This window comes from Chlorocebus sabaeus, chromosome X, assembly GCF_047675955.1.
Source record: "Chlorocebus sabaeus isolate Y175 chromosome X, mChlSab1.0.hap1, whole genome shotgun sequence".
NCBI classification, from domain to species: Eukaryota; Metazoa; Chordata; class Mammalia; order Primates; family Cercopithecidae; genus Chlorocebus; species Chlorocebus sabaeus.
In genome coordinates, this window is record NC_132933.1 from 33,544,758 (window position 1) to 33,572,068 (window position 27,311).

At 42.4% G+C, this 27,311-nt stretch overlaps 1 protein-coding gene across 8 annotated transcripts in view; it reads left to right on the top strand.

The window, feature by feature from the left end:
* The window catches only part of RHOXF1 (Rhox homeobox family member 1), a 127,340-nt gene extending 109,234 nt beyond the window's left edge, over nt 1-18,106 (top strand). Inside the window, exons 3-8 of one of the 8 annotated variants that reach the window (XM_073013427.1) lie at nt 1,898-1,941; nt 3,310-3,428; nt 7,352-9,219; nt 11,033-11,472; nt 14,076-14,121; nt 17,853-18,106. In XM_073013427.1, the coding sequence (XP_072869528.1) occupies nt 11,078-11,472; nt 14,076-14,121; nt 17,853-17,969 (558 nt within the window). In that variant the 5' untranslated portion in view covers nt 1,898-1,941; nt 3,310-3,428; nt 7,352-9,219; nt 11,033-11,077 and the 3' untranslated portion in view covers nt 17,970-18,106. The remainder of the gene's footprint in view (nt 1-1,897; nt 1,942-3,309; nt 3,429-7,351; nt 9,220-11,032; nt 11,473-14,075; nt 14,122-17,852) is intronic. The other 7 variants (XM_073013431.1, XM_073013426.1, XM_073013428.1 and 4 more) reach the window with 7 other exon arrangements.
* The last annotated feature ends 9,205 nt before the right edge of the window (nt 18,107-27,311 follow it).

Below are 27,311 nucleotides of genomic sequence, written 5' to 3' on the forward strand. Positions count from 1 at the left end.
ATAGGTCCAGGAGTCCAATGATGAATCTGATCCTATAAAAGTCACAGCATCATTACTGTTCAACTTTTTTTTTTAAACGGCACGTGTTAAAGATGGTGAGAAAGACTGTGTTCAAGGGGGAAATATCAAGATAAGTATAGGAACCACTGCAATGGCATCTTACAATGGGGGAGATAGATTGAGATCAGCTAAAATAGTGTAAGCAAGTGGGAATTTAGAGCCAAGGAACAAGGTGGGAGTCAATGGACAGAAATTTACTAAGAGGAAACATCAGGCATAATGGAAGATTTGGGCTAAACCAACCTAACAGAATTTTTACTGAAGGCAGCCCAGGGTGATCAAACATCACCTGGGACATGATGGAGGATGAGGAACCAGATAAGATATTGAGAGTGGTTGGATACGGGGAATGACTAAATAGACTTAGCAGGACTTAGCAATTTCCTTGCTGAAACTGGACAATGCAGAGACAAACTCAGAAATCCAAAAATCCAGGCCTAGTTGAAAAAGAGCTCAAGGGAATCTGAGTAGAATTTGGTCAATAAGAGAATCTCTGTCAGCACTAGAATTCTGGGATGAAAAAAACAGAGGTCCTTCCTTCCAGGAGCTCAGTGTAGTGGGGAATAAAAACATGCTCTCTAATCCCAGATGCTTGGGAGGCTGAGGTGAGAAGATCGCTTGAGGCCAGGAGTTCCAGACCAGCTTGGGCAAGGTAGCGAGACCTCATCACTAAAAAATATACATTTTTATTACATAATATATTAACATATATAATATATAACATATATATTACATATATTTCTCTCTAATGATAACATAAGACAAGGAAATTCCAGTGAGTATGAGGTGTTTGGCCATGTGTGCTCCAGCAGGAGGTGAAAGGTAGAGGAAGGAGACCAGGGCACCTTGTGAAGGGACGTGATGAAGAGTAAGAATGTAAGGGGGTAGGTAGGATATATAAGGGATCCATCAGCTAGCTGGATTGAACGGGTGAAAACGCAAGGCAGGCAGAGAGGAAATGTGAATAGTCAGAAGATGTCAGGGACTCTGCAGGCAGGTGAGCTCACTCACTTCTCCTCCCTCTCTTTGTTGAGAAGGCTAGGCCACAGCTTGTCACACCCATAGGGGTGTGGGTAGCTGCTATAATTGGCAGACCAGAAGGCAGAAACTAATGGGATGCCATGTGGGGCAGAGGGCCACCCTGGAAAGCAAGACCACTAGTGTGAGCAGTAGGACTGGTTTCAAGAGCCTTGGCGGAGGCCATCTGGCTGATGGCTAAGGCCATTCCAGTCCCTAGGCCATGGGCAAGATTGAAAGTGAAAGCAGCTGTCCTGCAGGGAGTGCGCAGATTTGCTGGGCTCGGGGCTCTTCCACCAACTTTGACATTTCCTCCAGAGCCCAAGGCCTCCCAGATACCTCACTGCTGCTGTGGGATAAGGGGATAAATAAAAAAGCCAGTAGGGCAACTGGGTCCCTGCCTCCGTTCAGTTCCACATGACATTCAAGTCTAAGCTAAACAGGAGACCTTGTCCTTTCTCTGCCTCATTCCGAAATGACCCAAGGGAAGTCTTACCAAAACACCAAGGCTACAGTCAGTTCTGCTGCTCACTGCACAGAAAGCCAATCACTGAGACAGTGAGTACTGCCAAGGAAGAAGGCTATAATCAGATGCTGCAGCTGAGTTGGAAGCTCAGTCTCAAATCCATCCCCCAGACCAACTAAAACTAGGGGTTTAATAGCAGGGAAGAAATTTAACAATGTGTAAGAAAACAGGAACTAGGGAGGGGCAAGGAAGCAATCAAGATGAAAGAGGGGTCTAGCATTTCACTGTCTGGATGTGGTGATCTGGTGAGTTTCAGTTCTTTGATCCCTTTTTTTTTTTTTTTTTTTTTGAAAGGCCTGAAGATTGCTTCCTGAGGAAGGAACTCAGATAAAACAAATGTAAGGTTCAAACTTGAAGACCAGAAGGGTTCATTTCTATTTTTATCAAAAGAACAGTCCATGGCAGGGCTCCCCAACCCCTGGGCCACAGAGCAGTACTGGTCTGTGGCCTGTTAGTAAATGGGCTGAGCAGCAGGTGGTGAATAGCAGGCGAACAAACATTACTGCCTGAGCTCTGCCTCCTGTCGGATCAGTGGTGGCATTTTATTGTCATAGGAGTGCGAACCCTACTGTAAACCGCACATGTGAGGGATCTAGGTTGCACGCTCCTTATGAGAATCTAACTAATGCCTGACCATATGAGGTGGAACAGTTTCATCTCGAAACCATTGCCCCGCCCACCAAGTCCATGGAAAAATTGTCTTCCACGAAACCAGTCCCTGGTGCCAATAAGGCTGGGGACCACTGGTCTATAGAACTGTCGGGTCAGTTTCAGAAGGACCACCGGCCACAAGACATATTTCACTGAGCAGCTGTTTCAACAATACAGTCAGTTCAGTCTGTGTTTCATGTGTGTTTATATCAGGTATTATATAGAGCACACTGTCATATATATCTGTATATAGATAATACATATATATGAGTGTATATAATATATGCATCTGTATAATTATAGAGATGGCTCAAATCAAAGTACCTAATGTTTTCCTTAATCTCTCCTAAGTGGAAAGAAAAATATAAACGGGATGAATGGATGGGGAAAAAAGGACAAAGTATTCAAAGCATTTCCTACGAAAATGACAATATGTTTATATGAGAGTTGCAATAAAAATACGGAGCGCTGAGTCAAACCACTGATAAACAACAAATATTTTTGGATAACTGTGTCTCATGCAATATTTGGGACATACTCTATACAAAAATATTTGTTGTTTATTTGAAACTCAAATACGAGTGTCCTGCAGTTTACCTGACAATGCAAGATTATTTCCTATACTTCAACATCAACAAGATTTGATTGCATTTAAATGTTTCTGTCCATTTGTTCTTCTATGTAATACTTTTAAAATAATTGGCATAAAAATTCAATCAATTCATAGAAGTCCAAAGCAAAAAAAAAAAAAACAAATCTACTGAAATCTCATGAGGAAGAAAGGATCAGGATTGACATTAATGAACCCTCTCACAGAGACCACTCCACACACAAAAACAAAGAAGGATGGGTGAATGGATGCAGAGAGAATTTAATAAGACTGAAATGATGCCATACATGCTTTTAAAAAATAAAAGTATTAAATTTTAAATTTTACTTCAATATAAGAGAAGAAAAAGAACAAAACGGAGATTGAAAGAACTGCTGAACTTCAGGAAGTTTTACTTGATCACAAATAGATACTAGTTTTATAAAATTCCCTTTTTCTTCTCAAGGGTGTCCTGCCCTTCCAGCCTGGTACCTTGCCCCTTGAGGCATAATATTTCTGAAAACTGTCCAAAGGACCTGCATATTGTTAAGAAGAGCTGCAAAATGTACCAGAGAGAAAGATCAGGTGAGCTGGTGCCTGATTCATTACTGTGAGGTCTCCTCTCTCGGACACTTGTGAAGTCTTAGTCATCAGTGCCCTGAACCTTAAGATCAGAACCAAATAAAGAGAATAAAAGATAAAGTTAGAGAAACTTCAGGCAGGGATGGAAGGCAGAGAGCAAAGCATGTATGGGCACGGGACTTATAATAAGGAACAGCAGGACAGCACAATGGCATTCTTGGATTGTCGGCTTTAGAAATGCTGTCAATTATATTCTACTGCTCCAGAGAATGAAAATTGCTTAAAATTGGCTTCTTAGGCAGAGTTTACAAACTAGCAGCTCCAGCCTGAGTCTGTTCTGCAGACCTGATTTAGATGGCCCCCATACTTTTCAATAAAACATATTTCAGTTAGTTACCAACATTTAAAGAACTGAAGGTTTCATATCAACATTTTAATTTGGGGCTAATCTTGAAAAACTGAAAAATCTGGCAGTCCTGGCCCAACATTGCCAGCCAGCAACACTAAGCTGGAGCTGAATACTGGCTGCCCCTTTGGAAGACACATATTCTTTCCCAGTTTGCCACAGTCCCTACTCTGCTTGCTTCTTTCTTTTATGTTACCTGTCTGGCCTTGTCAACATTTGAATTTACAACTCTGATTATTACAATTTTTCTATTATACAAACTGTCAGACATATATAAAAGCAGAGAGAATGGTAAAGATGAACCCTATTTGTACCCATTACCCAGTTTCAACAATTATTCATAGAAAACCTTGTTTCATGAATACCCTAACCAATTCTCAAACACACTGGGATCTCCCCCTGGATTTTTGTGATGCACATCTAGACATCACATCATTTCACCAGTAAATATTTCAGTGTGTATCTCCAAAAGAACCAAATGTATGACTTCTAACCAGGCTTCTTCTGTTGTGCCACATATGCCATGAGTTATACTGTAGTGAGAGGATATATTACAGAGTAATAGTAATAAATATTTCTGAGGTCTTACTCTGTGACTAGGTATTGTGCTAGGTATTTACATATATTGTCATTTATTCCTCTCAATTCTATGGCATAGACAATGCTTTTATTCCCATCTTATAGATAATCTTCACATAGATGTCCTCTCTAACATATATACACGTGTGTGTGTATATATATATACACACACACATATATGCAAATACATACACTGCATATTGTTTATATTTATATACAATATAACATATTGTATATACTTCATACTGATACTATTCACATATATATTTAATTGTATTAATATATAAACTAGAAAAGTAGTCTGGTTCTATTTTCTTTGGTCTTTTTTGAAATCATGTCAACTCTGATAATGGGAAATTTCCATAAGCTGAGGTTTACTTATCCCATTTTCTATTCACAAAAACTCAAAGTATGAACTTATTTCCCAAACCTGGAAAAGGCAACAAAATCACACAAACTTCAGAATATCTGGGGCAATGGTATCTACATCTTGAAGCAGGTTTTAGAATGGCTGCCCTGCCAAATAAGTTTTTTCAGGTATAGTGACCTGCACACTGGTTTCAGTCATGCTCATTCATCTTACAAGTTCCTTTCTGGAAGGAGAAAACCACAAATGTTCAGTATTTAGAGTTGTGGATGAAACAAAATTTATGTTGTTCATTTCAAGCTTGCTTTTAAATACTTATCCCCCAACACCTCTCCCCAAGTACACTATTTTGTAATATCCAGATTAAGGCTGTCTTTAGGAATGATTTTCCCCCATACTGAATGTAAGGGGACACAAAAAAGTTCAGGATTCCAGAAAAATAACACTTTTTGCACTACTCTGAAAAATCAAAAATATTATGAGCAAATTATCAAATATTTAAATAAAAGCAGAATTTGCCCATCCACTTGCACGACCATGCCTTACTCTCCTCACCCTGATCATGGTTCTGGTTCCAATCAAATTCTACTTATACAAACCTAGTTATCAAGCCAAAGTTTCCCCACTTGATTCATTTAAATGTTGCTTGAAAATATTTACCTTGATGTCCAGGAGGCATTGCCTCCACCCTGAAGTCCAAGGGCAAACAGGCCCCAGCAGCCTTGAAACCCCTAGGTAGCCTTTGGCTCAGAAAGGTTTGGAAGGGGCCTGGGGAAAGAGAATAAGCCCTGAGCCCAGCCCCTGCTCCGTGAAAAGTGGGTGCCGCCTGAGCATGCCACTTACCTAACACGTCCGGGTATGGAACGAGTTGGAAAATGTTCTTCAGCTCGTGTAGTTGCACCAATGTGAAAGTGATGAGCCAGAGGAGCTGCTGAGTGTCCTCAGGCTTTCTGAGTTCGTGGCCACTGCCACTGTCGAGTTTCTCTTTGTCCATGGGGCCAGGGCCTGCCGAACTACCGCGGCATTCTGCTGCTGCTGGTGTGGCTGCTCCTTGTTTACATTTGGACGGTATTTTGCCCTTCTCGTTTTCGCCTGATACAGTCACTGAGATCACGGAAGGAATCGCATCTGGAAAGGCGGAAAGGCAAAGAGAAAGATCAGAACACTGGAGGCCTGGGTTTGCGGGCTGGAGGAGGTTAGGGGCAGCAAACTGAAAGCTGCACAAAGATAATCAGCTGTTGCAGGAAAAGGTAGTTTGCCCGAGTACACTGGAGCACCTGTCACCATCCAGGCACTAACCATTAAGTTCTTCCCGGTCCTCGATTCCCCGGGTGCGATATCGGTGCCATCTTGGCTTCTCCTGGGCTGAAGGTTCAGTCCCTGCTGTCGATGAAACGGTGCGCCTCCGCAGGCTCTGGGCTGCGACCTGCGGTAATCCCCGGTAGGGACAAGAAGTGCAACGCCTCTTGAGAAAAGTCCAAGTACTCCATAATTTTAGCAATGACTCCACCACCTCAGAGTGCAAGTGTAGACCGCAGCCTAGTGCTTAGTGCATCCAAGAATGTTAATGTTTACACTGCATGGGCTCTGGCCGCGACAGTGGCACATTGCATCCTCTGCTGTGCTCCACCTCCGGGCTTCTGGTTACAGGTACTCTACACAAGCTTAAGTGACCCCTGTGTTGGGCTCCTGCTGTGGGCCTGGCAAGTTTCCACCTTTTCCCTGCCTCCTCCTCCTTCTACATTTTCTCCCATTTTCTAGAAATAAAATCGTAATCTTGTGCTCAGAAATAAATAAAACTTTATTGTTAAATAAAAGAGGCAGGCCAAAATGAGGACTTTATGGTTCTCCCTTCAAGATGTGTTTTGCAGACGCTCCAGAAGATGTTAATATCCTGAGCATTGGAAATAGCTTCCAATAATAGGCCCTATGCTTGGTATCGTACTATGATACTGGTCTATCCTATTTTTCCCTTTGCAACTATCATTATCTTCAGCACCATTTTATGAAAGAAATTAAACCATTTTCATGGGCCGCTAAGGGTGTCTGTCATGGGGCTTAGGTACCTTACCTACTGTATCTAATGGATAAGTGCCGCTGCCTCATATTTCTGCAAGATGGCTAAGAAATCAGCTAAAAAAAAAAAAAGGTGATTAAACAATTCACTTTCAAAAAGATGTCAAGGGATGGCAATCTCACAGCCGCTCTCTGACTTCAACCAAAATGTTGCCTCCTCCATCTGACTTTTGTTGGAGTCTGCACCCCTCTCCTTCTCTTGCCTAATCAGTTCATGATCAATTTTCAGCCTTGGATCAAATGCTGCATGAGAGACATGTAAGAGTTTTAATCATGGGGTACAGTAGACTAGCTGGGACATCTGTGACAGCTCGATGTTCTTCCACATCTCAGATTTCCACAGTGTACCCCAGTGTTTTCTCACCTTCAGTCACTCATAGGCACCTTAGGTGAGTGTTGTTGCCCTATGTGGGCACCAGAAAAGCTAGTGTTTACTTAAATGTTTTATTTTAAATATAATTTAGTTTTTAATTTTTGATTCACTCTTGAAAACCTTAGGTACCCAACGGAACCCTCGTCCTAAGCAAAAATAGCCACAAATCACGGCCTGATGTAACAGATTTATGTGAGCAGCGACCCTAGAACCAGACTGGGTATCTGAATCATGGCTTCACTCACCACCTGCTAGCTGGCTAATCTGGTGAGCAGTTTATTCTCATTTTGCCTTGGTTTAATAATTTTTTAAATGGAGATAACAGTCATCCCTAAATCATAGAGGTGTTTTGAGGATTAATTGAGGTGCTTAATTATACAATTTCACAAATGACCAGACCATGTAGCCTCACATTTCCTACTTGACTCACTTTCATATTTTTTTATTCACAAGGAAAAGAAAGAGAGTGATTGTTATCCTCCGGGAGCATGTAATGAAGATAGAGCATCTTCTTGTGAAAACAATACATGTACTGCGTTTCTATGTACCTATATGTGCTTCCGTCAGTAAGCCTATGTTGGCTGCTGCATGTATGAGCCCTGGGCCAGGAAATGTGCCAGAAGACTGTGTCTTTCACTCAGCAGATCGATTTTCTTTCTTGGCCTAATATATTTTATTCTTAGATACCAGATAATGTAATAAACATTACCATGTATTAAGTACCTACTCTGGACCCAACCCAAGAACAAGCCTTATGAAAGTGATATAAGCAGGGGCACGATGGTGTAATTCACATTTTCATCATCAGATCACTCTGACTGCTGGGTGGAGAATGTTTATAGGAGAAAAAAGGTGAAAGCAGGGAGACAGGACATTAATGCATTACCCCGGTTTAAGACGATAGCGATTATCTTAGGCATGTCAGAGAAAAAAATTAAAGGTTTCGGAATGTGTTTCTGAGGTGGGGTCAACAGGATTTCCTGATAAATTGACTATTTGGAGTTGAAGAAAAAGAATAAACAGTCTATAGGTAACCAAGTACCTCTTTTTTAAAGACTCAAATGAATTATTTTTTCCTTTTTCCTTTCCTCACACCTCCTACTTAGCTCTTTGGGAATGCAATTATAACCTTTACCTTCTCTCCACCAGACACTCCCTACACAGCAAGCTTATCTAACTACGTGTTTACTTAGAAGTTACAGAGACTGAACCTTAAAGCAAACCAGGAACCTCCAGAACTCTCTCCTACCAGGAGGCAAATTGAGATTGCCTCAATTTACAACCTAGCTCTGCCCATGACGGTGCCAGCCAGACCACCTGATAGATAAGACATCTGAAGCAAGTCACATAGACTCCGCACTCCATCGCCCTCTCCCCTGCATGTTGTTCATGCCAAGCCCCCTTTCAAAGCTCCTGCCTTCTGCCCCAAAGGCTGTAGTGGCTTCCTTAAGGCAGCCTGTACTACTTCCCCTCAGCTAGCTCTGGAATAAAGCCACTTTCTTTTACCAGACGTCATTCTTGTTCATTGGACTTTGCAAGTGGCGAGCAGTCAGAGCTGTGTTCAGTTACACGTATGCTTTGCCTCATTGAACTCTCATGAAAACCCTATGATCGAGACACTGTTGTTAACTCCATTTTATAGGTGAAGAAGCTAAGAACCAGATAGATTCATCCAGTGTCCCAGGACACACAGTGAGTCATGCTTCGGATCTGTGCTCCTAGCTGATGCCTCCCATTACTGGTAGTCCTTTCCTGCTCCCTACAATGTACATTTCTTCATTTCTTTTTCAATTTTCTTATTATCTATTTTTCTTCTTCTTCCTCTCTCTTTTTCACTAGGGATAGAATGCAAGGATCTCACTTAGCCCAGTGGATGGCAGTCAATTAATGGGGCGAGTGGCTTAGTCCTGCCATACTGGTTCCCTGCATGCTGCCAAGTGCAAGGGCCCTTCCATGCTCAGAATCACCATGAAGACCAGAGCTCTCTCTCTCGGTAGGCTACAGACTCAACGGGTCTGAATCTTTATATATGCTGCCAAAAAACCCTCAAATAACCGATATTTGTAAATAGATACAGAAAGTTTTTAAAAGAACATTTAAAAATAATAAAAAATTTTTAAATATTTTTAAAAAACAAAATAAAGTATATACCATCACTTAACAGCACACACACAATCTCTAGAAAAATTAAGGATTCATGAGTTGTTCACCCTCAGAAAACGTCTCCATGCCCTTCCTCGTGACAGACTCTCTAGCATTTTTTTCTTTCATTTTCATTTTATTTCTTATTTTATTATTTATTTTAGAGAAAAGGGGCCTCTATCTGTTGCCCAGGCTGGAGTGCCGCCACATGATTCTAGCTTACCGCAGCCTCAAACTCCTGGGTTCAAGTGATCCTCCCATCTCAGCCTCCTGAATAGCTGGGACTAGTGCAGGAGCCACTGCACCAGGCTCTTCAGGGTTTTTCTTCGTGATTGGGCTTATTGGGGTGGGGTGGCCAAAACACAGGGGCAGTAGTAGGGAGGCTGTGTAGTTATGAGGCTCTGCAGAGCAGAAGGGGCCCCACATCCAGTAAGCTGCACATCCATAGATCCCAAATCTCCATCCCAAGAGTGGAGATTTTTGGCAGGTATGCCCTTACTAGGATTCTTCCTATACCATCCCCGATTTTTATGTATTTATTTATTTATTTATTGCTTGTCCTAATAGCACTCCATTTTGCCATGAGTACAGGTTTCTCTTGCACAGCCAAAGATATTCAGTCTCAGACTAACAGATTCAGCCTCGTGTTGATTCTGTGTTGACTTTCTCAAAGGGTGCATCGGATTTCTTACAGAGCACATCTTACCACCCAGAATGCTCTGCATGCCTATCTCCAAGATCCCAATCCCAGCACTGAAGAGAGCATGGCAGCTCTGCTTTCAGTGCCTTTGCTGGAACTCTGAACAAGCAGCCCCCTAGCCAATCGTTTCAGCTTAATTACTAGCCCGTGCCCCGTGTAGGCTGCCAAATATGGAGGGTCAGGCCATGAGATATTCTCCAAACTTGCTCAAGCAGTCCTATGATCACTGTGAGATCTCACCTCCCCCTTGAGCCCCCAAATCAGCTTTCCTCGGGGTAATAACTAGGCCCGAGTAGGGTGTAGTCAGCGAAGCTGCAAGCTGGGGCCCCATGTTGCATACATATATGCCTCCTGTTGGCCCTTCTCCACACTGCTCCTATGTTTTGGCCACCCCATTCCACCCTCAACCGCCACCCCCACCCACGACCCATACCACACTCCTCACCCCACCCACAACCCCTACCCCCATCACACACCCCCCACCCACAGCCCCCACCCTCCACCCACACCCCCATTTCCACCCACAACCCCCACCCCCACCACGTACCCCCACCCGCAACCCCCACCCTCACTGTGCACCCCCCACCCTTCACCCATACCCCATCCCCACCTGCAACCCCCACCCTCATTGTGCACCCCCACCCAGCTTCCCACCCCCAACCACACCCCAACCCCACTTGCAACCCCCACCCTCACTGTGCACACCCCCACCCCCCACTTGCACCCCTCTACCCCACCCGCACCCCTCTCCCCCACCCACACCCCACACCCACACTCACACCTCCCACTACCACCTGCAACCCCCCACTCCCCACCCCCACCCGCACCCCCACCTTCCCATCCCCCCACTCCTCTCCATTCCCTCTCTTGCTTGTGCGCATAAGCAAGTCCCCCTGATTGCAACTGTAACCAATACCAAGCATGAGAACAGGAACTAGCTCCACCCTCTGACCCCCCGCTCCAGCTGCAGACGCCACGGGGTTTGTGTAAGGGGCGCAGCACTCCAGCCATGGCACGTTCGCTCGTCCATGACACCAAGTTCTTGTGCCTGAATGTATACCAGATAAAAATAAGCCCCACACCTGAGCTGGGGGCAGCATCAAGGGTAGAAAGCCATGTTGGCCAAGGAGCTCCAGGCCTCATGGGTAATATGAACCCTGAGGGCGGCGTGAACCACGAGAATTGCATGAACCGCTATGGCGGCATGATCCACGAGGTCGGCAGTGGAAACCAGGGGCCTAGGCAGCTGCAGCAGCCCCTGGAGGAGCCGGCCCAGGCGGCCATGGAGGATCCGCAGCCCGAGAACATGCAGCCACGAATTCGGCGCAAGAAGTTCACGCCGTTCCAGGTACAGGAGCTGGAAAGTGTTTTCCAACGCACTCAATACCCTGATGTGCCCACAAGGTAAGTGTCCTGCTCCAGGAGCCGCGAGATCCAAGTTCGTTTCGAGGCATCTTTTTCTCTCCCTTGCCCCACCCAGTCATGAGGAAAAAGCCACTGGGGGTCCTTGCCTGCCTTTGTGCTGGTGTGGAGGGGGATGTTCACCTCCTGGGCATCAAAGTAAATATTTTATTGCAAGGTTTATGTGAATGAAACCTGGAAACTAGTTCGTGCCTCCCTTTTTTAAAGATGTGGTAAAATACACAGACGTGAAATTTACCGTCTAAACCACTTTTTAAGTATAGAGTTCAGTTGTGTTAAGTATGTTCACACTGTTGTGCAATAGAGCTCTAGAATTCTTCTCATGTTGCCAAGCTAAATCTCTATACCAGTTAAGCAACCCCCCTTTTCCCCCTTTCCCCAACCCCTGGCAACCACCATTCTACTGTTTATTTTATGTCTCTATGATTTTGACTACTCTAAGTACCTCATGTAAGTAGAATCATACAGTATTTGCATTTTTGTCACTGACTTATTTCACTTAGCATAAGGTCTTCAAGGTTCATCCATATTGCAGCATATATTACAATTTCTTTCCTTTTTAAGGCTAAATAATATTCAATTTTATAGCTATAGGTGCATACACGCCAACAGTACATGGGGGTTCCAGTTTCTCCACATCCTCACCAACACTTGTTATTTTCTGGGGTTTTTTACATAGCCATCCTAATGGGTGTGAGGTGATACTTCATTATAGTTTTGATTTGCATTTCCCTAATGATTGGTGATGTTGTGCATCCTTTCATGTGCTTAGTGGCCATTTGTATACCTTCTTTGGAGAAATGTGTCTTTAAGTCCTTTACCCATTTTAAAATCTGAGTGGCTTTTTCTTTTTTTCTTTCTTTTTTTTCTTTTTTTGGTTATTGGGTTATAGGAGCTCTTTATATATTCTGGATATTAACCCCTTATCAGATGTGATTTGCAAATATTTCCTTCCATTCTATGAGTTGTCTTTTTACTCTGTTCATTGTACCTTTTGATATACAGAAGTTTTAAATTTGATATAGTCCAGTTTATCTATTTTTTCTTTTATTGCCCGTGATGATGGCCTGTTTTTGTTGTTGTTGTTGTTGTTGTTGTTTTTGAGTGGGGGATCTGTCACCCAAGCTGAACTCCTGGCCTCAAGCAATCCTCCCACCTCAGCCTCCTAAGTTGCTGGGATTACAGGAGTGAGCCACCATACCCAACTCTGGTCTGTTTTTATAAATAAAATTTTGTTGAAATTGGGGTAAGGAGAATGAGGTACTGTCATGCAACTACAGTGCTAGATCCTTCCTTTATTTAAAATTTTGATAATTTGTTCATCATAGTTTTTTTGTTGTTTGTTTGGTTGTTTTTTTTTCTGTTTTTGTTTTGTTTTGTTTTGTTTTGAGACAGTCTCTCTCTGTGGCCCAGGTTGGAGTGCAGCGGTGCCATTTCAGCTCTCTGCAGCCTTCGCTTCCTGGGTTCAAGTCATCCTCCCGTGTCAGCCTCCTGAGTAGCTGGGACTGCAGGCACAGGCCACCACACCTGGCTAATTTTTGTATTTTTTTGTGTAGAGATAAAGTTTCACCATGTTGCCCAGGCTGGTCTCAAACTTCTGGGCCCAAGCAGTCTGCCCACCTCGGCCTCCCAAACTGCTGGGATTACAGGCCTGAGCCACCGCGCCTGGCCCTCATCACAGATTTTTGCATTAATTGTTATTTGTTAAAATAGTGCATTAGGGCCAGGCACGGTGGCTCAGGCCTGTAATCCCAGCACTTTTGGGAGGCCGAGGTGGGAAGATTGCTTGAATCCAGGAGTTCAAGAACAGCCTGGGCAACATGGTGAAACCCCGTCTCTAAATAAAACTTTAAAAATTAGCCGGGTGGGTGTGGTGATGCGTGCCTGTACTCCCAGATACTTGGAAGACTGAGGCAGGAGGATCGTTCGAGCCCAGGACATGGAGGCTGTAGTGAACAGTGATCCTGCCACTGCACTCCAGCCTAGATGACAGTGAGACCCTGTCTCAAATAATAATAATAATAATAATAATAATAATGCATTAAAATTATTCATCTTGGCGGGGTGCCGTGGTTCATGCCCCAAATCCCAGCACTTTGGGAGGCTGAGACAGGCAGATCACCTGAGGTCACGAGTTCGAGACCAGCCTGGTCAACATGACAAACCCCATCTCTACTAAAAATACAAAAATCAACTGGGCATGGTGGTATGTGCCTGTAATCGCAGCTACTCGAGAGGCTGAGGCACGAGAATCGCTTGAACCCTGGAGGCGGAGGTTGCAGTGAGCTGAAATCACGCCACAGAACTCCAGCCTAGGAGACAGAGTGAGACCTTGTCTCAATTTTAAAAAGAACAAAAAAAAATTTCTCTTGATTACTGAGTTGTTAACATCACCTTAAATTTTGTGATGAGGGTAAACCATTTCTAAAGCAACCATGGACCTGGGAATTAGAGAAAAGTATGCTTGGGGGAGGTGTGAGGGGAGATTATAAATTGTAAACAAGCATGAAGTATATAGTACATACTATATATTTCGTTCCATCCACAACCTTGAATACTAACCATGTGTGATTTTCTCTCCACAGAAGGGAACTTGCCGAAAACTTAGGTGTGACTGAAGACAAAGTGCGGGTCAGTACACTTGAAAAAGCAATTTGAGAGGGCAGCCATTCTAAAACCTGCTTCAGGGCATTGAAGGCTTTGTCCTGAACATTCTAAAGTTGTTGTTTTTATTATTGTCTTTTTTATGTTGGCAAATAAGTTTTGAAGTTTGGGTTCTTTGTCGGTAGAAAAGGGAGTAAGCTCCAGCTTATGGTTCTTTCCTCTTTCCTATTCCCATTAGGGAACATGATTTGACTAAAGGAAAAACAAAACAAAAAACTGCTTCTCCTAATCTGTGTACAAAATTAAACAAATACATACATAAGAAACACATATATGTATTTTATATATACATATATATACATATATATAAAATACATATATACATATATGTATGTATCCAATAAATAAAATTCGACTCCTTCTAACACTGGTATCTTTTAGGAGCAATTTCTGTGTAGAGTCATGGTGGGGCTCAGTCTTACCTTAGAAGTATTCAAGTTAATGCAGGGAGGAGCAGGGTTGTAAGAGGGTTCGAGTGTACTAAATTATTTAAAGCCAGGCATAAACACTTAGCTAAATGAGTGAATTTATAAATATTGGGATGAGGGACTAATTCACCCATAGAACGCGTTACATGACTAAATAATGTGTATTTAGTTAAGCTGAGACTGATGGGAAGATAGCTTAAATGTCCAAGCCCCTGGTCCTCCTCCTTTTGTTTTTAAGTTATTGGTAAAGCAGTATAGACAGTGGCAGTGCTAAGTTTTAATTTTCTAAAATACTTTGATGTGTCAACCTGAAAATATTGCTAAAATAGTCACATTATTTTGGAATTGAGGAAGGTTTGTAAGGTTTCTATGCTTTGGAAAATTGTCTAAAGAATGAAACAAAATGAGTAATTGAGTAATATTGAACTCATTTCAATTGACCAAGAAGGGTGAAAAGGTTAGAGAAAAATACGGGCAAAATAGGCTTTGCACATACCATACAAATTCAACATTATCAAACTACTAAATGTGTAAGTGACTATTCTCTTGAGGAATTTCTATCCATCCAAGGATTTATATTTCTTTTTGGTGGTACTTTTTTGAAGGCGTGGGTTTTCTGGAATTTGTTTGGAGAGGTGGCCCTCATTTTAGAGTAGATTCACACCCATGTTAATTTCAAGTACTTTTCATTCCTTTAAGCAGTGTTAACTAATTTGTAGGTCATAGGATTCAAATGATGACCACTTAAGACTAAAGAAAACCATACATAGTATCAAAGTGATCTTTTCAAAAAAAAGAAAACAAAAATCAGGATGACCTTATTATTAGCTTTTATGCAGAGTTCATGTGTGAGTGTAGTGAGGGAAATGCACTGCAGATCTGGTGGTTGGTTGTTCAAAAAAGCAGCCTAACAAAGCAGGTCACTGAGTGCTGACATCCTAATGGCAAAGGGTGGGCTCACAGTCACACCTGGTTCGGGTTGGAGAAGTTGAAAAGAGGTTGGGACCTCTGTTCTTGGGCTGGTAGGGCAAACTCAGAGGAAAAGAAAAACAAGGTTTTGGTGAGTTGTTTTTCCCCTCCCTGGGTTTACATAATGTTCTCTCCATAGTTCTCTGAAAAGAATATGAGCCACAAGATGCAAATAAGGGAAGAGACAGAATGTTCTCAAGTATCTCCAAACTATACAGCATAAATTTCCCCCAAGAAAGTAATACATAGTGTCCCCATAGCTTTTGCAAGATATAATGCAACTGGTTTATGAAACCAGTATTGGGAATGTAGACCTAATATCAGAACATACCAGTTAACCCACTGTACACTTGGGTTATGTTTATAGATTTGACCAGTGGTACACTTGAAACCTCCCAAAATGAGCTCTTTTAGACTTTTAGAGACTGGCCTCATGCAGCAGAAAGACTGCAAATCCTTAAATGGGAAAGTGAAAAAGACATGTCAGGCAGAGAAAGAAGGCCCTTTGTGCCACTTAAAATTTGCAGTTTGAAGGCTGGGCGCGGTGGCTCAAGCCTGTAATCCTAGCACTTTGGGAGGCCGAGACGGGCGGATCACGAGGTCAGGAGATCGAGAACATCCTGGCTAACACGGTGAAACCCCGTCTCTACTTAAAAAAATACAGAAAACTAGCCGGGCGAGGTGGCGGGCGCCTGTAGTCCCAGCTACTTGGGAGGCTGAGGCAGGAGAATGGCGTAAACCCGGGAGGCGGAGCTTGCAGTGAGCTGAGATCCGGCCACTGCACTCCAGCCTGGGCAACAGAGAGAGACTCCGTCTCAAAAAAAAAAAAAAAAACAACAACAACAAAAAACAACTTGCAGTTTGAGAACTTTTGAAAGTAATAAATACAATATAAACTCCATTAACGAGGACGCTGAGAGGATAGTGACATGTAACTGACAGGTTCTCTTTGTCTGTTTGCTTTTTAATTGTTGGCAGATATTTAGGGAGGAGCCATATTTGTGACCTTTCCCCCACATTGATGTTAACCATCTTCCTAAAATGCTGGTTCCGCCTTTTTGCCTTAGGATTAAGGGGTGGGATTCAGATCTCCTGGTTGAGTAGCAGGGCCTAGGGTGCCCTGCCACACTGGGCTACAGCACCTCCAGTCCAGGATCCTGGAGCTGTAGCTAAAACAGAGTGAGCTGACCTTGTCCTGAGCCCAGGAAGGTTTGGAGGGTGCAGCAGGTTGGAGAACGAAGATTTGGCATTGGTGACAATGGTATGCCTCTTTCCCCTAAACTGTTGGGTGGGTAAAGATTTTTGAGCGTTTCAGTTAATTTGGGTCGAGTTGGTTTCAACTTTCCTTAATGCTACAGGCTAAAATTATCAAGACAGTGTCCAGGCCTCTCTTGCCAGAGGACAAATGATCCCTTAGACATCCTGGAAGGAAACCTGTCTAAAATTCCAGTGTGCTCTTTCCTATTATTTACTACATACCAAGATGGATTTTTTAAACAGTCCCCTGAAAACGATTTGAAATTAGGCCCACTTTTTACCATGCCGAACTTCTCCCACGAACAAGGTGAAACTCTCCCTAGTGAGGAGGGAGCAGGCGGCAGCTGGATAGCTGATGGTCACTTGTCAGATGCACACCTTTTGTTACCCTGTTGCCAGGCATTGAATTAACAGCAAGGACCTGGAACAACTCATAAGCCAGAACTGCATCCAATACCTGGAAGTAACCATTAAAGAGTATTAAAACTGGGGCTGGGCGCAGTGGCTCACGCTTGTATTCCCAACACTTTGGGAGACCAAAGTGGGAAGATCGCTTGAGGCCAGGAGCTCAAGACCAGCCTGGGCAACATAGCGAGACCCTATCTCTACAGAAAAATTAAAACAGCTGGGCATAGTGTCATGTACCTCTAGTACCAGCTACTTGGGAGGATGAGGTGGGAGGATCTCTTGAGCCCAGGGGTTCAATGTCACAGTGAGCTATGACTGCACCACTGGACCCCAGCCCAGGCAAAACAGCAAGACCTTGTCTCAATAAATAAATAAATAAATAATAAAATGGAGAAGAGAGATACAAAGTAATAAGCTTATTCCAGGACTTGGCACAAAGCTGGTGCTCACTAAGGGTGAGCTGAAGGGCCAGGGGCTGTGTTGTTAACTTTCCTAAGGTATTTTAGCAATGAGGAAATAACTTTTCCTGATGCAGTCTAAAATCACAATAGCATATAAAGCTGCATACTGTGTTTTTCTATTATGACATTAACTGTTCAATATACTGAACCAATCCCCTTTTCCCTCTGATTGTAGGTTTGGTTTAAGAATAAAAGGGCCAGATGTAGGCGATATCAGAGGGAATTAATGCTCGCCAATGAACTACTTGCTGACCCAGACAACTGTGTCTACATCATCTTGGACGAGCCCTAGAATGCCATCCTTCTTCAGGAGCTAGTTTGGAGATGGGTTTTTCTGGTGCCACTGACACCTGGGCTGCCCATGCCACTCAGGCTACCCTTATCTCCTCTGAACTTATGTTATCAATAAAGAGGCAAATTCGCAATGTATTTGTTTTTGTGTGCCAATTGTGGTTAGTATGGTATAGGTGCAAATTGTTTTCAAAAAGCCATTTAAGGCTGGGCACAGTGGCTCACTCCTGTAATCCTAACACTTTGGGAGGGTGAGGCGGGTGAATCACGAGGTCAGGAGTTCAAGACCAGCCTGGCCAAGATGGTGAAACCCCATCTCTATCAAAAATACAAAAAAAAAAAAAATAGCTGGGGGTGGTGGCAGGCACCTATAATCCCAGCTACGCAGGAGGCTTGAACCTAGGAGGCAGAGGTTGCAGTGAGCCAAGATCGCACCACTGCACTTCAGCCTGGGCAACAGAGCGAGATTCCACATCAAATAAAAAAAAAAAAAGGCCATTTAAACAAAATGACAAGGAGGTCTCCTTTCATGAAATGACATCCCTGAGTTGCCATCAACAATAGGCCCTGCACAATCACAGAAGTTTATCAAGTGTCATTGTGAGTTTGCACTGACCCATACATCCTTCTCCACTCCCCCTCCCTACCCCTGCCATTATGCCATCCTCCTTACCATCTTGCCCCTTTAGGGAACACAAATATGTGCAAGAAGGGGTGAATCACATTCCTGGTGAGACAACAGTGTATTCCCACATAAAGCTGAGTTCCATTTATGCTGACTAGTTCCGTCCAAATTCTGAACTCTAAAGAGAAACTTCCTAGGTGGCTACTCATAGGATTTATGGGAAGGTAGCAGCCGAATATTGATCCACTATGCCCCAAATTCTGTCCTCCCTTCTTGTGGGGGACACAGGGGAATAGGAGCCATTCTGCCCCAAAGATCCTGCTGCTTCAAAAGAAACACAAGCAAAAAATTCATTAAGCCCAAAAAGAGGCTCTTCTGCCTTTTCTCCCCTACCCCCAGCCTAGGAAGCATATTGTTACACCTTCCCTAGCTCAAAAGCAGATGAACAATCCTTCAAGTTTATTTTGTCATCATCAGCATCTTCGAGAGAATCCCACTTCCTGCTGATTACAAGGTGAAAGGGGACCTTTTCATTTAGTGCTGCTCAAACAAGAGTAAGAAGATGGTACCCTGAGCAATGTTCCAGAATAACCACTCAGTGGAACGAAGCAGTCAGACCTCTGCTTCGTTCATGCTATTGTAAATCAGAAATAAAATTCGAAACCCCCCAACTATCTGAATGGATCTCTCCTCTCAGCCAAGGGCATTCCAAAGTTAACCTGAAAAACTTGTTCAGGTCATGATGGGACGTAGGGGTCAGACATGCCTTATTATTCCCTGCTCCCTTTTGAAATTCATGTACAGCTGACCAGTATTAACATTAGAACAGAACTTAAGACTAACAGATCTGTAGCAATAAGACACCAATTTCCAGCCTAACTCTAGTATAGCATCACATGACAGATAGCAGGCCCTGAAAGAAATCAAAAGTATTTTACCCTATGTGTTTCTTTGCCGTATTTTGAAATAGTCCTGCAAAGCTGTCTCTTGTGGGAGAATATGTACATTCTCAAGAGAATCCCCTTTCTTGTGCAGGCCTTTTTCTTGATCCAGGAGAGAATCAACTCAAGTAAGAAACATTTACAATCTATTCTCTCTGAAGCCAGCTACCTGGAGGCGTCCTCTGCATAATGGGAACCTTGGCCTCCACAACCCCTTATCTTAATGCAGACATTCTCTTGTATTGATTCTTGGTCTTTAGACAATAACATAACTCAACCAATTGCCAATCAGAAAATCTTTGAATCTACATAAGACCTAGAAGCTCCCACTTTGAGTTAACCCACCTTTCTGGACAGAACCAATGTTGTACATCTTACATATATTGATTGATGTCTTATGTCTCCTTAAAATATATAAAACCAAGCTGTAGCCCAACCACCTGGGGTACACATTCTCAGGATCTCTTGAGAGTTTTCATGGGTCATCGGTCACTCATATTCGACTCAGAATAAATCTTTTCAAGTATTTTAAAGAGTTTTACTCTTTTCATCAACATGATCTTCTTTGTACAAAACTTCCAGGATAGAAAGAAAACAAAAGCAAAAATAAATTAGGAAGATGAAGAGGCCCAGCCCATTTTTTGAGACAGAGTCTTGCTCTTTTGCACAGGCTGGAGTGCAGTGGCACGGTCTCAGCTCACTGCAAGCTCTGCCTCCTGGGTTCATGCCATTCTCCTGCCTCAACGTCCCAAGTAGCTGGGACTACAGGCGCCCGCCGCTACACCTGGCTAATTTTTTCTTACATTTTTAGTAGAGATGGGGTTTCAGACCTGTATTAGCCAGGATGGTCTCGATCTCCTGACCTCGTGATCCACCCTCCTCGGCCTCCCAAAGTGCTGGGATTACAGGCATGAGCCACCGTGCCCAGCCCCCATTTTTAAAGCATAAAGTTCTTCTCAGTTTAACCTTTGTTTTTGAGTAACCTTTAGCAATATGAGTCTCCTTCAACGGAGTTTTATGTTAGAAGTGATTAATTGTGAACCCCACAGTCATATTATAAAGTGATTGCAATGACTACAGATAAGGTACCAGTTACCCCACAATTTCCTCTCATGGGTCTTAATCAAAGACCAGTTTAATAGTGCTCTTATGTTCCCAGTGTAAAGGAAGGCTCTGTTTCCTTGGAAAAGCATGCCATGGTGCCTGCTAATTTTAATTCCTTACTTCTTCCTTTTTTCCACCTATGATTGTCAAATGTCAGCAAAGTAGTATGCATAATATGTGGCTTCCACAGAGATAAGGTTGTTATTGCTACACAGAAGCCCCAGGCCCTGTTGGGAGTGTGGAAAATCCAAGAAGAATGTACCTCACCACTCTCACAGGATGATTTTCAAACCAGGTTTGTTACATGGGTGAACTTGTGTCATGGGGATTTGTTGTACAGATTATTTCATCACCCAGGTATTAAGCCTAGTACCCATTAGTTATTTTTCATTATCCTTTCCCTCCTCCTACCCTTCAGTAGGCCCTGGTGAGTGTTACTCCCCTCCATGTGTCCATGTGTTCTCATCATTTAGCTCCCATTTATAAGTGAGAACATGCAGTATTTAGTTTTCTGTTCCTGCATTAGTTTGCTCAGGATAATGTTCCTTTTTATGGCTGCATAGTATTCCATGGTGTATATGTACCACATTTTCTTTATCCAGACTATCATTGATGGGCATTTGGGTTGATTCCATGTCTTTGCTATTATGAATAGTGCTGCAATGAAATACATGTGCATGTATCTTTATGATAAAATGATTTATATTCCTCTGGGTATATACCCAGTAATGGAATTGCTGGGTCAAATGTTATTTCTGGTTCTAGGTCTTAGAGAAATCACCACATTGTCTTTCACAATGGTTAAACTAATTTACATTCCCACCAACAGTGGAAAAGCGTTCCTATTTCTCTGCAGCCTTGACAGCATCTGTTGTTTTTGGATTTTTTTAATAATTGTTCTTCTGACCGGCGTGAGATGGCGTCTCAGTGTGGTTTTGATTTGTATTTGTCTAATGATCAGTGATGTTGAGCTTTTTAAAATATGTTTGTTGGCTGCATAAATGTCTTCTTTTGAGAAACGTCTGTTCATTTCATTTGCCCACTTTTTTATTATACTTTAAGTTCTGGGATACATGTGCAGAACGTGCAGATTTGTTACATAGGAACACACGTGCCATGGTGGTGTACTGCACCCATCAACCCATCATCTACATTAGGTATTTCTCCTAATGCTATCCCTCCCCTAGCCCTCCACCCCCAACAGGCCCTGGTGGGTGATGTTCCCCTCCCTGTGTCCGTGTGTTCTCAATGTTCAACTCCCATTTATAAGTGAGAACATGCAGTGTGTGGTTTTCTGTTCCTGTGTTAGTTTTCTGAGAATGATAGTTTCCAGCTTCATCCATGTCCCTGCAAAGGACATGAACTCATTTTTTATGGCTGCACAGTATTCCATAGTGTATATGTGTCACATTTTCTTTATCCAGTCTATCATTGATGGGTATTTGGGTTGATTCCAAGTCTTTGCTATTGTGAATAGTGCTGAAATAAACACTGTGCATGTGTCTTTATAGTAGAATGATTTATAATTCTTTGGGTATATACTCAGTATTGGGATTGCTAGGTCAAATGGTATTTCTCGTTCTAGATCCTTGAGGAATCACCACACTGTCTTCCACAATGGTTGAACTAATATACACTCCCACGAACAGTGTAAAAATGTTCCTATTTCTCCACATCCTCTCCAGCACCTGTTGTTTCCTGACTTTTTAATGATTGCCATTCTAACTGGCATGAGATGGTATCTCATGGTGGCTTTGATTTGCATTTCTCTAATGGTCAGTGATGATGAGCTTTTTTTCATATGTTTGTTGGCTGCATAAATGTCTTCTTTTGAGAAATCATTCATATCCTTCAACCACTTTTTGATGGGGTTGTTTTTTTCTTCTAAATTTATTTTAAGTTCCTTGTAGATTCTGGATATTAGCCCTTTGTCAGATGGGTAGATTGCAAAAATTTTCTCCCATTCTGTAGGTTGCCTGTTCACTCCGATGATAGTTTCTTTTGCTGTGCAGAAGCTCTTTAGTTTAATTAGATCCCATTTGTCAATTGTGGCTTTCGTTGCCATTGCTTTTGGTGTTTTAGACATGAAGTCTTTGCCCATGCCTATGTCTTGAATGGTATTTCCTAGGTTTTCTTCTAGGGTTTTTATGGTTTTAGGTCTTACATTTAAGTCTTTAATCTATCTTGAGTTAATTTTTGTATAAAGTATAAGGAAGCGGTTTCAGTTTTTTGCATATGGCTAGCCAGTTTTCCCAACAAAATACCTAGGAATACAACTAACAAGGGATGTGAAGGACCTCTTCAAGGAGAACTACAAACCACTGCTCAAGGAAATAAGGGGAGAAGACACAAACAAATGGAAAAAACATTCCATGCTCATGGATAGGAAGAATCAATATTGTGAAAATGGCCATACTGCCCAAAGTAAAGAGAAAGAGTGTAGTGTTCTAGAGGGAGATTAAAAACAGATGCCAAATCAAACATAAAATTATAAAAATCTATCATAGGATTGTATAAGGGGACCAATTTTACTGATATAGGTAGTTTTAAATTTAGTCTCTTACTATTTAACTGGATCTCTGAGGTCTAGGCAGAGCCCACACTGAATTCTGAATCTCCAAAAGAGAATTTTCTTGAGCCTAGAACATGTGATGCTTTGACAATGCACTTTTTTAATGAAGACATTAAATATAGTGTCTAAACTATACTCTTTCTTATTTTAAACACCCAAGAATAGCCACTGTTGTAATAACTACTTTAGTCAAAACAAAAGCAGGTAAGAATACGAAAGCAAGCTATTTAAGATCTGAGAGGAACTTGTCTATTTATACTCTTAAGGTTCCATAAGGAAAAACAGAGGTTTCTCCCCAAAATGGAGTCTGATACCTTGTCTGTTTTCTTTAAGAAATCTCAGGCTGTTAAAAATCATTTTAGGTCCCTCATGCAGCAGAGGGGGCCAAAAGGAAGGAGAGACAGGAAGAAAAATGGAGAAAACAGAATTCAGTCAACTGAGAAAAACAAAACTTTTTCTCCAAAAATCAAACGAAGTTCTAGGAAAGAAAAAAGCATAAAGACCTTTTAAGTGGACACACACACCCCCACAAAATCTTCAATATTAGCTTTTTAATTAAGCAGATTTATAGCCATTGAGCTCTTTAAAAAAAAATCCTTTTAGGCCGGGTGTGGTCCCTTACACCTGTAATCCCAGCACTCTGGGAAGCCGAGGTGGGTGGGTCACTTGAGGTCAGGAGTTTGAGAACAGCCTGGCCAACATAGTGAAACCCTGTCTCTACTAAAAATACAAAAATTAGCCTGGTGTGGTGGCATATGCCTGTAATCCCAGCTATTCGGGAGGCTAAGGCAGGAGAATTGCATGAACCCAGCAGGCAGGTTGCAGTGAGCTGAGAATGTGCCACTGTACTCCAGCCTGGGCAACAGAGCAAGACTCCATCTCAAAAAAAAAAAATCCTTTTAAATCTCATTGCCATATTTTAGCTGAGACAAATTGTTCATACTTCAACAGTAACATAAATATGAACCCTGAAAGGATTTGATTTAGGAACCAAACCCAGGGTGTTTTGGTGGGGAAAAAAAGGGCAGAACCTTAGCTACCGAACTGCACCATGGGACAACAGCTGTTGCTCTTTCAGTTTGGCTTGGCTAGCTAAAAGTGGCCTCGTTATGTAAATAAAATCCCTCAGGTAGTTAAAATCTTTCCTTTTTTTCCCGTTTGCTGGTCGTTTTTTCTTTTTCTTCCCCCTCCCCCAGCTGTGGGAATTTAGCCAATTCAGAGGCGTTGTTCCCCATAATTTGGAAATTTCCTTCAAATTTGATCAAGTCTGATAGAGTTTATCAAATCCAATGGAAAAAAGACCAAAAGAAGAACAAAAATAGAAACATACAAAAATAGTTAAGCAAAACAAACAAAAATGCACAATTTATACAATTACTGAGCACTCTAAAGGTAAGGAGAAATTAAGAGCAGCTGGTTGTTAATTTGAACTTTAGTCATTAAGGAGAATTTCCAAGATAAAATCCCAATTCAGTTACTTACCTAGGAATGAAGCCCAGTCTGAAGATGGCTCTCTACCATCCTAGAAGCAGGAAACAACTTCAACTCACCTTCCCTGTTGGAAGTGACCTCACACTCCAGAAAGGAGTTGCCTGCTTTCCATCGTCATGAAGCAGGACAATTCACCTTCCTTGTTGGAAGTGTGTAAAACTCCAGAAAAGGAGTTGTACAACAAAATAAACCTCAGATCTCAGCCAAATTTGAGGAGATCATGGATTCTCTGAAGGGGGAGTTCCCAGGCCTTCACAACTTGTCCTATTGGTTTGAACAGTAAAGAGAGCTCAAACTGGTACCAAGCACCAATAGGAGATTTGTCAAGGGTTAGGGGAACCTACGCTCAGAAGCCATTCCTGATTACCAACTTGTGAACCAAAAGTATCTGAGACAGGTTCCAATCAATTTAGAAAGTTTATTTTACCAAGGTTAAGGATGCACCCATGACACAGTCTCAGGAGGTCCTAATGACATGTGCTCAAGGTGGTTGGATACAACTTAGTTTTATACATTTTAGGGAGACATGAGACATTAATCAATATATGTAAGATGTACATTGGTTTTGTGCGGAAAGGCAGGGACAACTCAAAATGGGGAGGGGGCCTCCAGGTCATAGGTAGACAAGAGACAAATGGTTCGATTCTTTTGAGTCTTTGACCTTCCACTCAATACACAAATTATATGTGAGAGGGGGGTAGAGGAACAGTCACTTATGCCTTCATCTGGCTCAGTGAATCTGCATTTTTACATAAACAATAGGGCAGAAGAAGCAATCAGGCACCCATTTGTCTCAGGTTGTTAGCAGTGGAAGACATCCCAGTTACCCGTGTTAACGGTGGTGAATCTCTACCAGTCCACAGCAACTTCAGTCCTTGCCTCTTCAGAAAAAAGAATTCGACTGAGGGGCATAAAGCAAAAAAAGAGACCCAGGTAAGTTTCAGAACAGAAGTGGAAGTTTATTTAAAACGCTTTAGAACAGAAAGGAAAGGAAAATTTGCTTGAAAGAGACCCAAGCAGGCACCTGAAGGTACAAGAGAGAAAAGAGAGCAAAAGAAGACAACAGAAAGGCCCTTTAATCTTGATCCTCGGATTTTATAGGCTTGCCTTTTTCCCATGATTCTTCCCTTAGGGTGGGCTTTCCGCATGCCCAGTGCTTTCCTTACCCTTTGGAATTGAGCATGCTCAGTGTGTTTAGGGAGTTACACATGCTCATCTGAGGCTTTCTTTCCCGGTGGAGTATGCCAGTGGAAGATCATACTTCACCATTTTTGTCTTTCAACATGCATGCCCAGGAAGTTGCTTCTCCCTGGGGCTTGCATTCAATTAACAATCTGATGTTAACAGGTGTGGACCATCAGGAAACCTCTCCCTGGTGCTGCTGAATTATCATTTTTAGAGAGGCAATGAGGTAATTGCTAAACCATCACCTGACATTTCTAGTGGGTGGGAGAAAGCCCTCTCCTGCCCTGCTCATGCCTAATTACCTGTAACAAGGTGAGCAGAGGGATGACTTTGACTTCTGACCTTTGTCCAGCACCTGTGAATATAAGCTATCAATTTACATTGCCAGGGTGAAATTTAACAGAATTGTTTTAGGGTAAAGATCGTGAGGCCCACAAGGAATTTCCCAAATTGTGAGGGAGGCATGCAGCCTTTTTTAAATCTTTGTAGTTATGTTATTTAGGAATAAAAGGAGAGGCAGGTTTACCTGATGCAATTCCCAGCTTGTCTCTTCCCTTTGGCTTAGTGATTTTGGTAGTTGTGCAATTTATTTTGTCTTCACAAGCCCTTCACTGGATTTCCTGATTAGTAAATTCAATTTTGTCTCATTTGATGTGGGCGTGGACTGGGATTCTCATACCTTAAGTGGACAACCTGTGGAGTTGGTTGCTATGATGATATAATGCTCATCACATATCCCTCATCCTAAGAATGCTGCATGACATCACTTTTACTTTAGAATTCATTTATGGGGACAAGGAGGCTGTGGACACCTGGAGGAGAAAGAAAGTCCATTTATTTCATATGTAAAGCAAAATAAAAAACAAAAGGCGAAGGTTCCATATTTAAAATGTGCACTTTGCCCTTAAAGAAACAGCAAATGAGTAGCACATTGGTCTTTTAATATCAGCACAACATTGTTGCACCCTAAATGCTCCATATAAAGAATATCAGTAAATTGGACCTAAATAATGCAAGGGCAGAGAACTATGTCTTACTTAGCTTTATATCCACTGCTCCTTCCCTTTTCTTGCCTTTCATACGTGGATGTGAATTGACAGTTCAATTGCATTTAAAATCTGGCACAATGAGCCATTGGCTGTGCTGAGAGATCTGGGTTGTTGACCAAATTATGAGGCTTCCTTGTTCTCAATCCCTGTCACATCCTGTTTCCCTAGGAACTTGGTGGTCAGCAGAGGATTCGAATTCTCCTTCCAAACCATGAGCTTGTATTTGTGGCTATTCCTTCTCTCTTTTGCAGACACACGTGCATGTAGGCATGCGTGCACACACACAGGATCTTTAGCTAGAAAACACCTTTAACTACCAGGCCTGGAATGCAGCACCTGTAATGGTCACATCACTCCATTTCACCCTGTGGTTTTT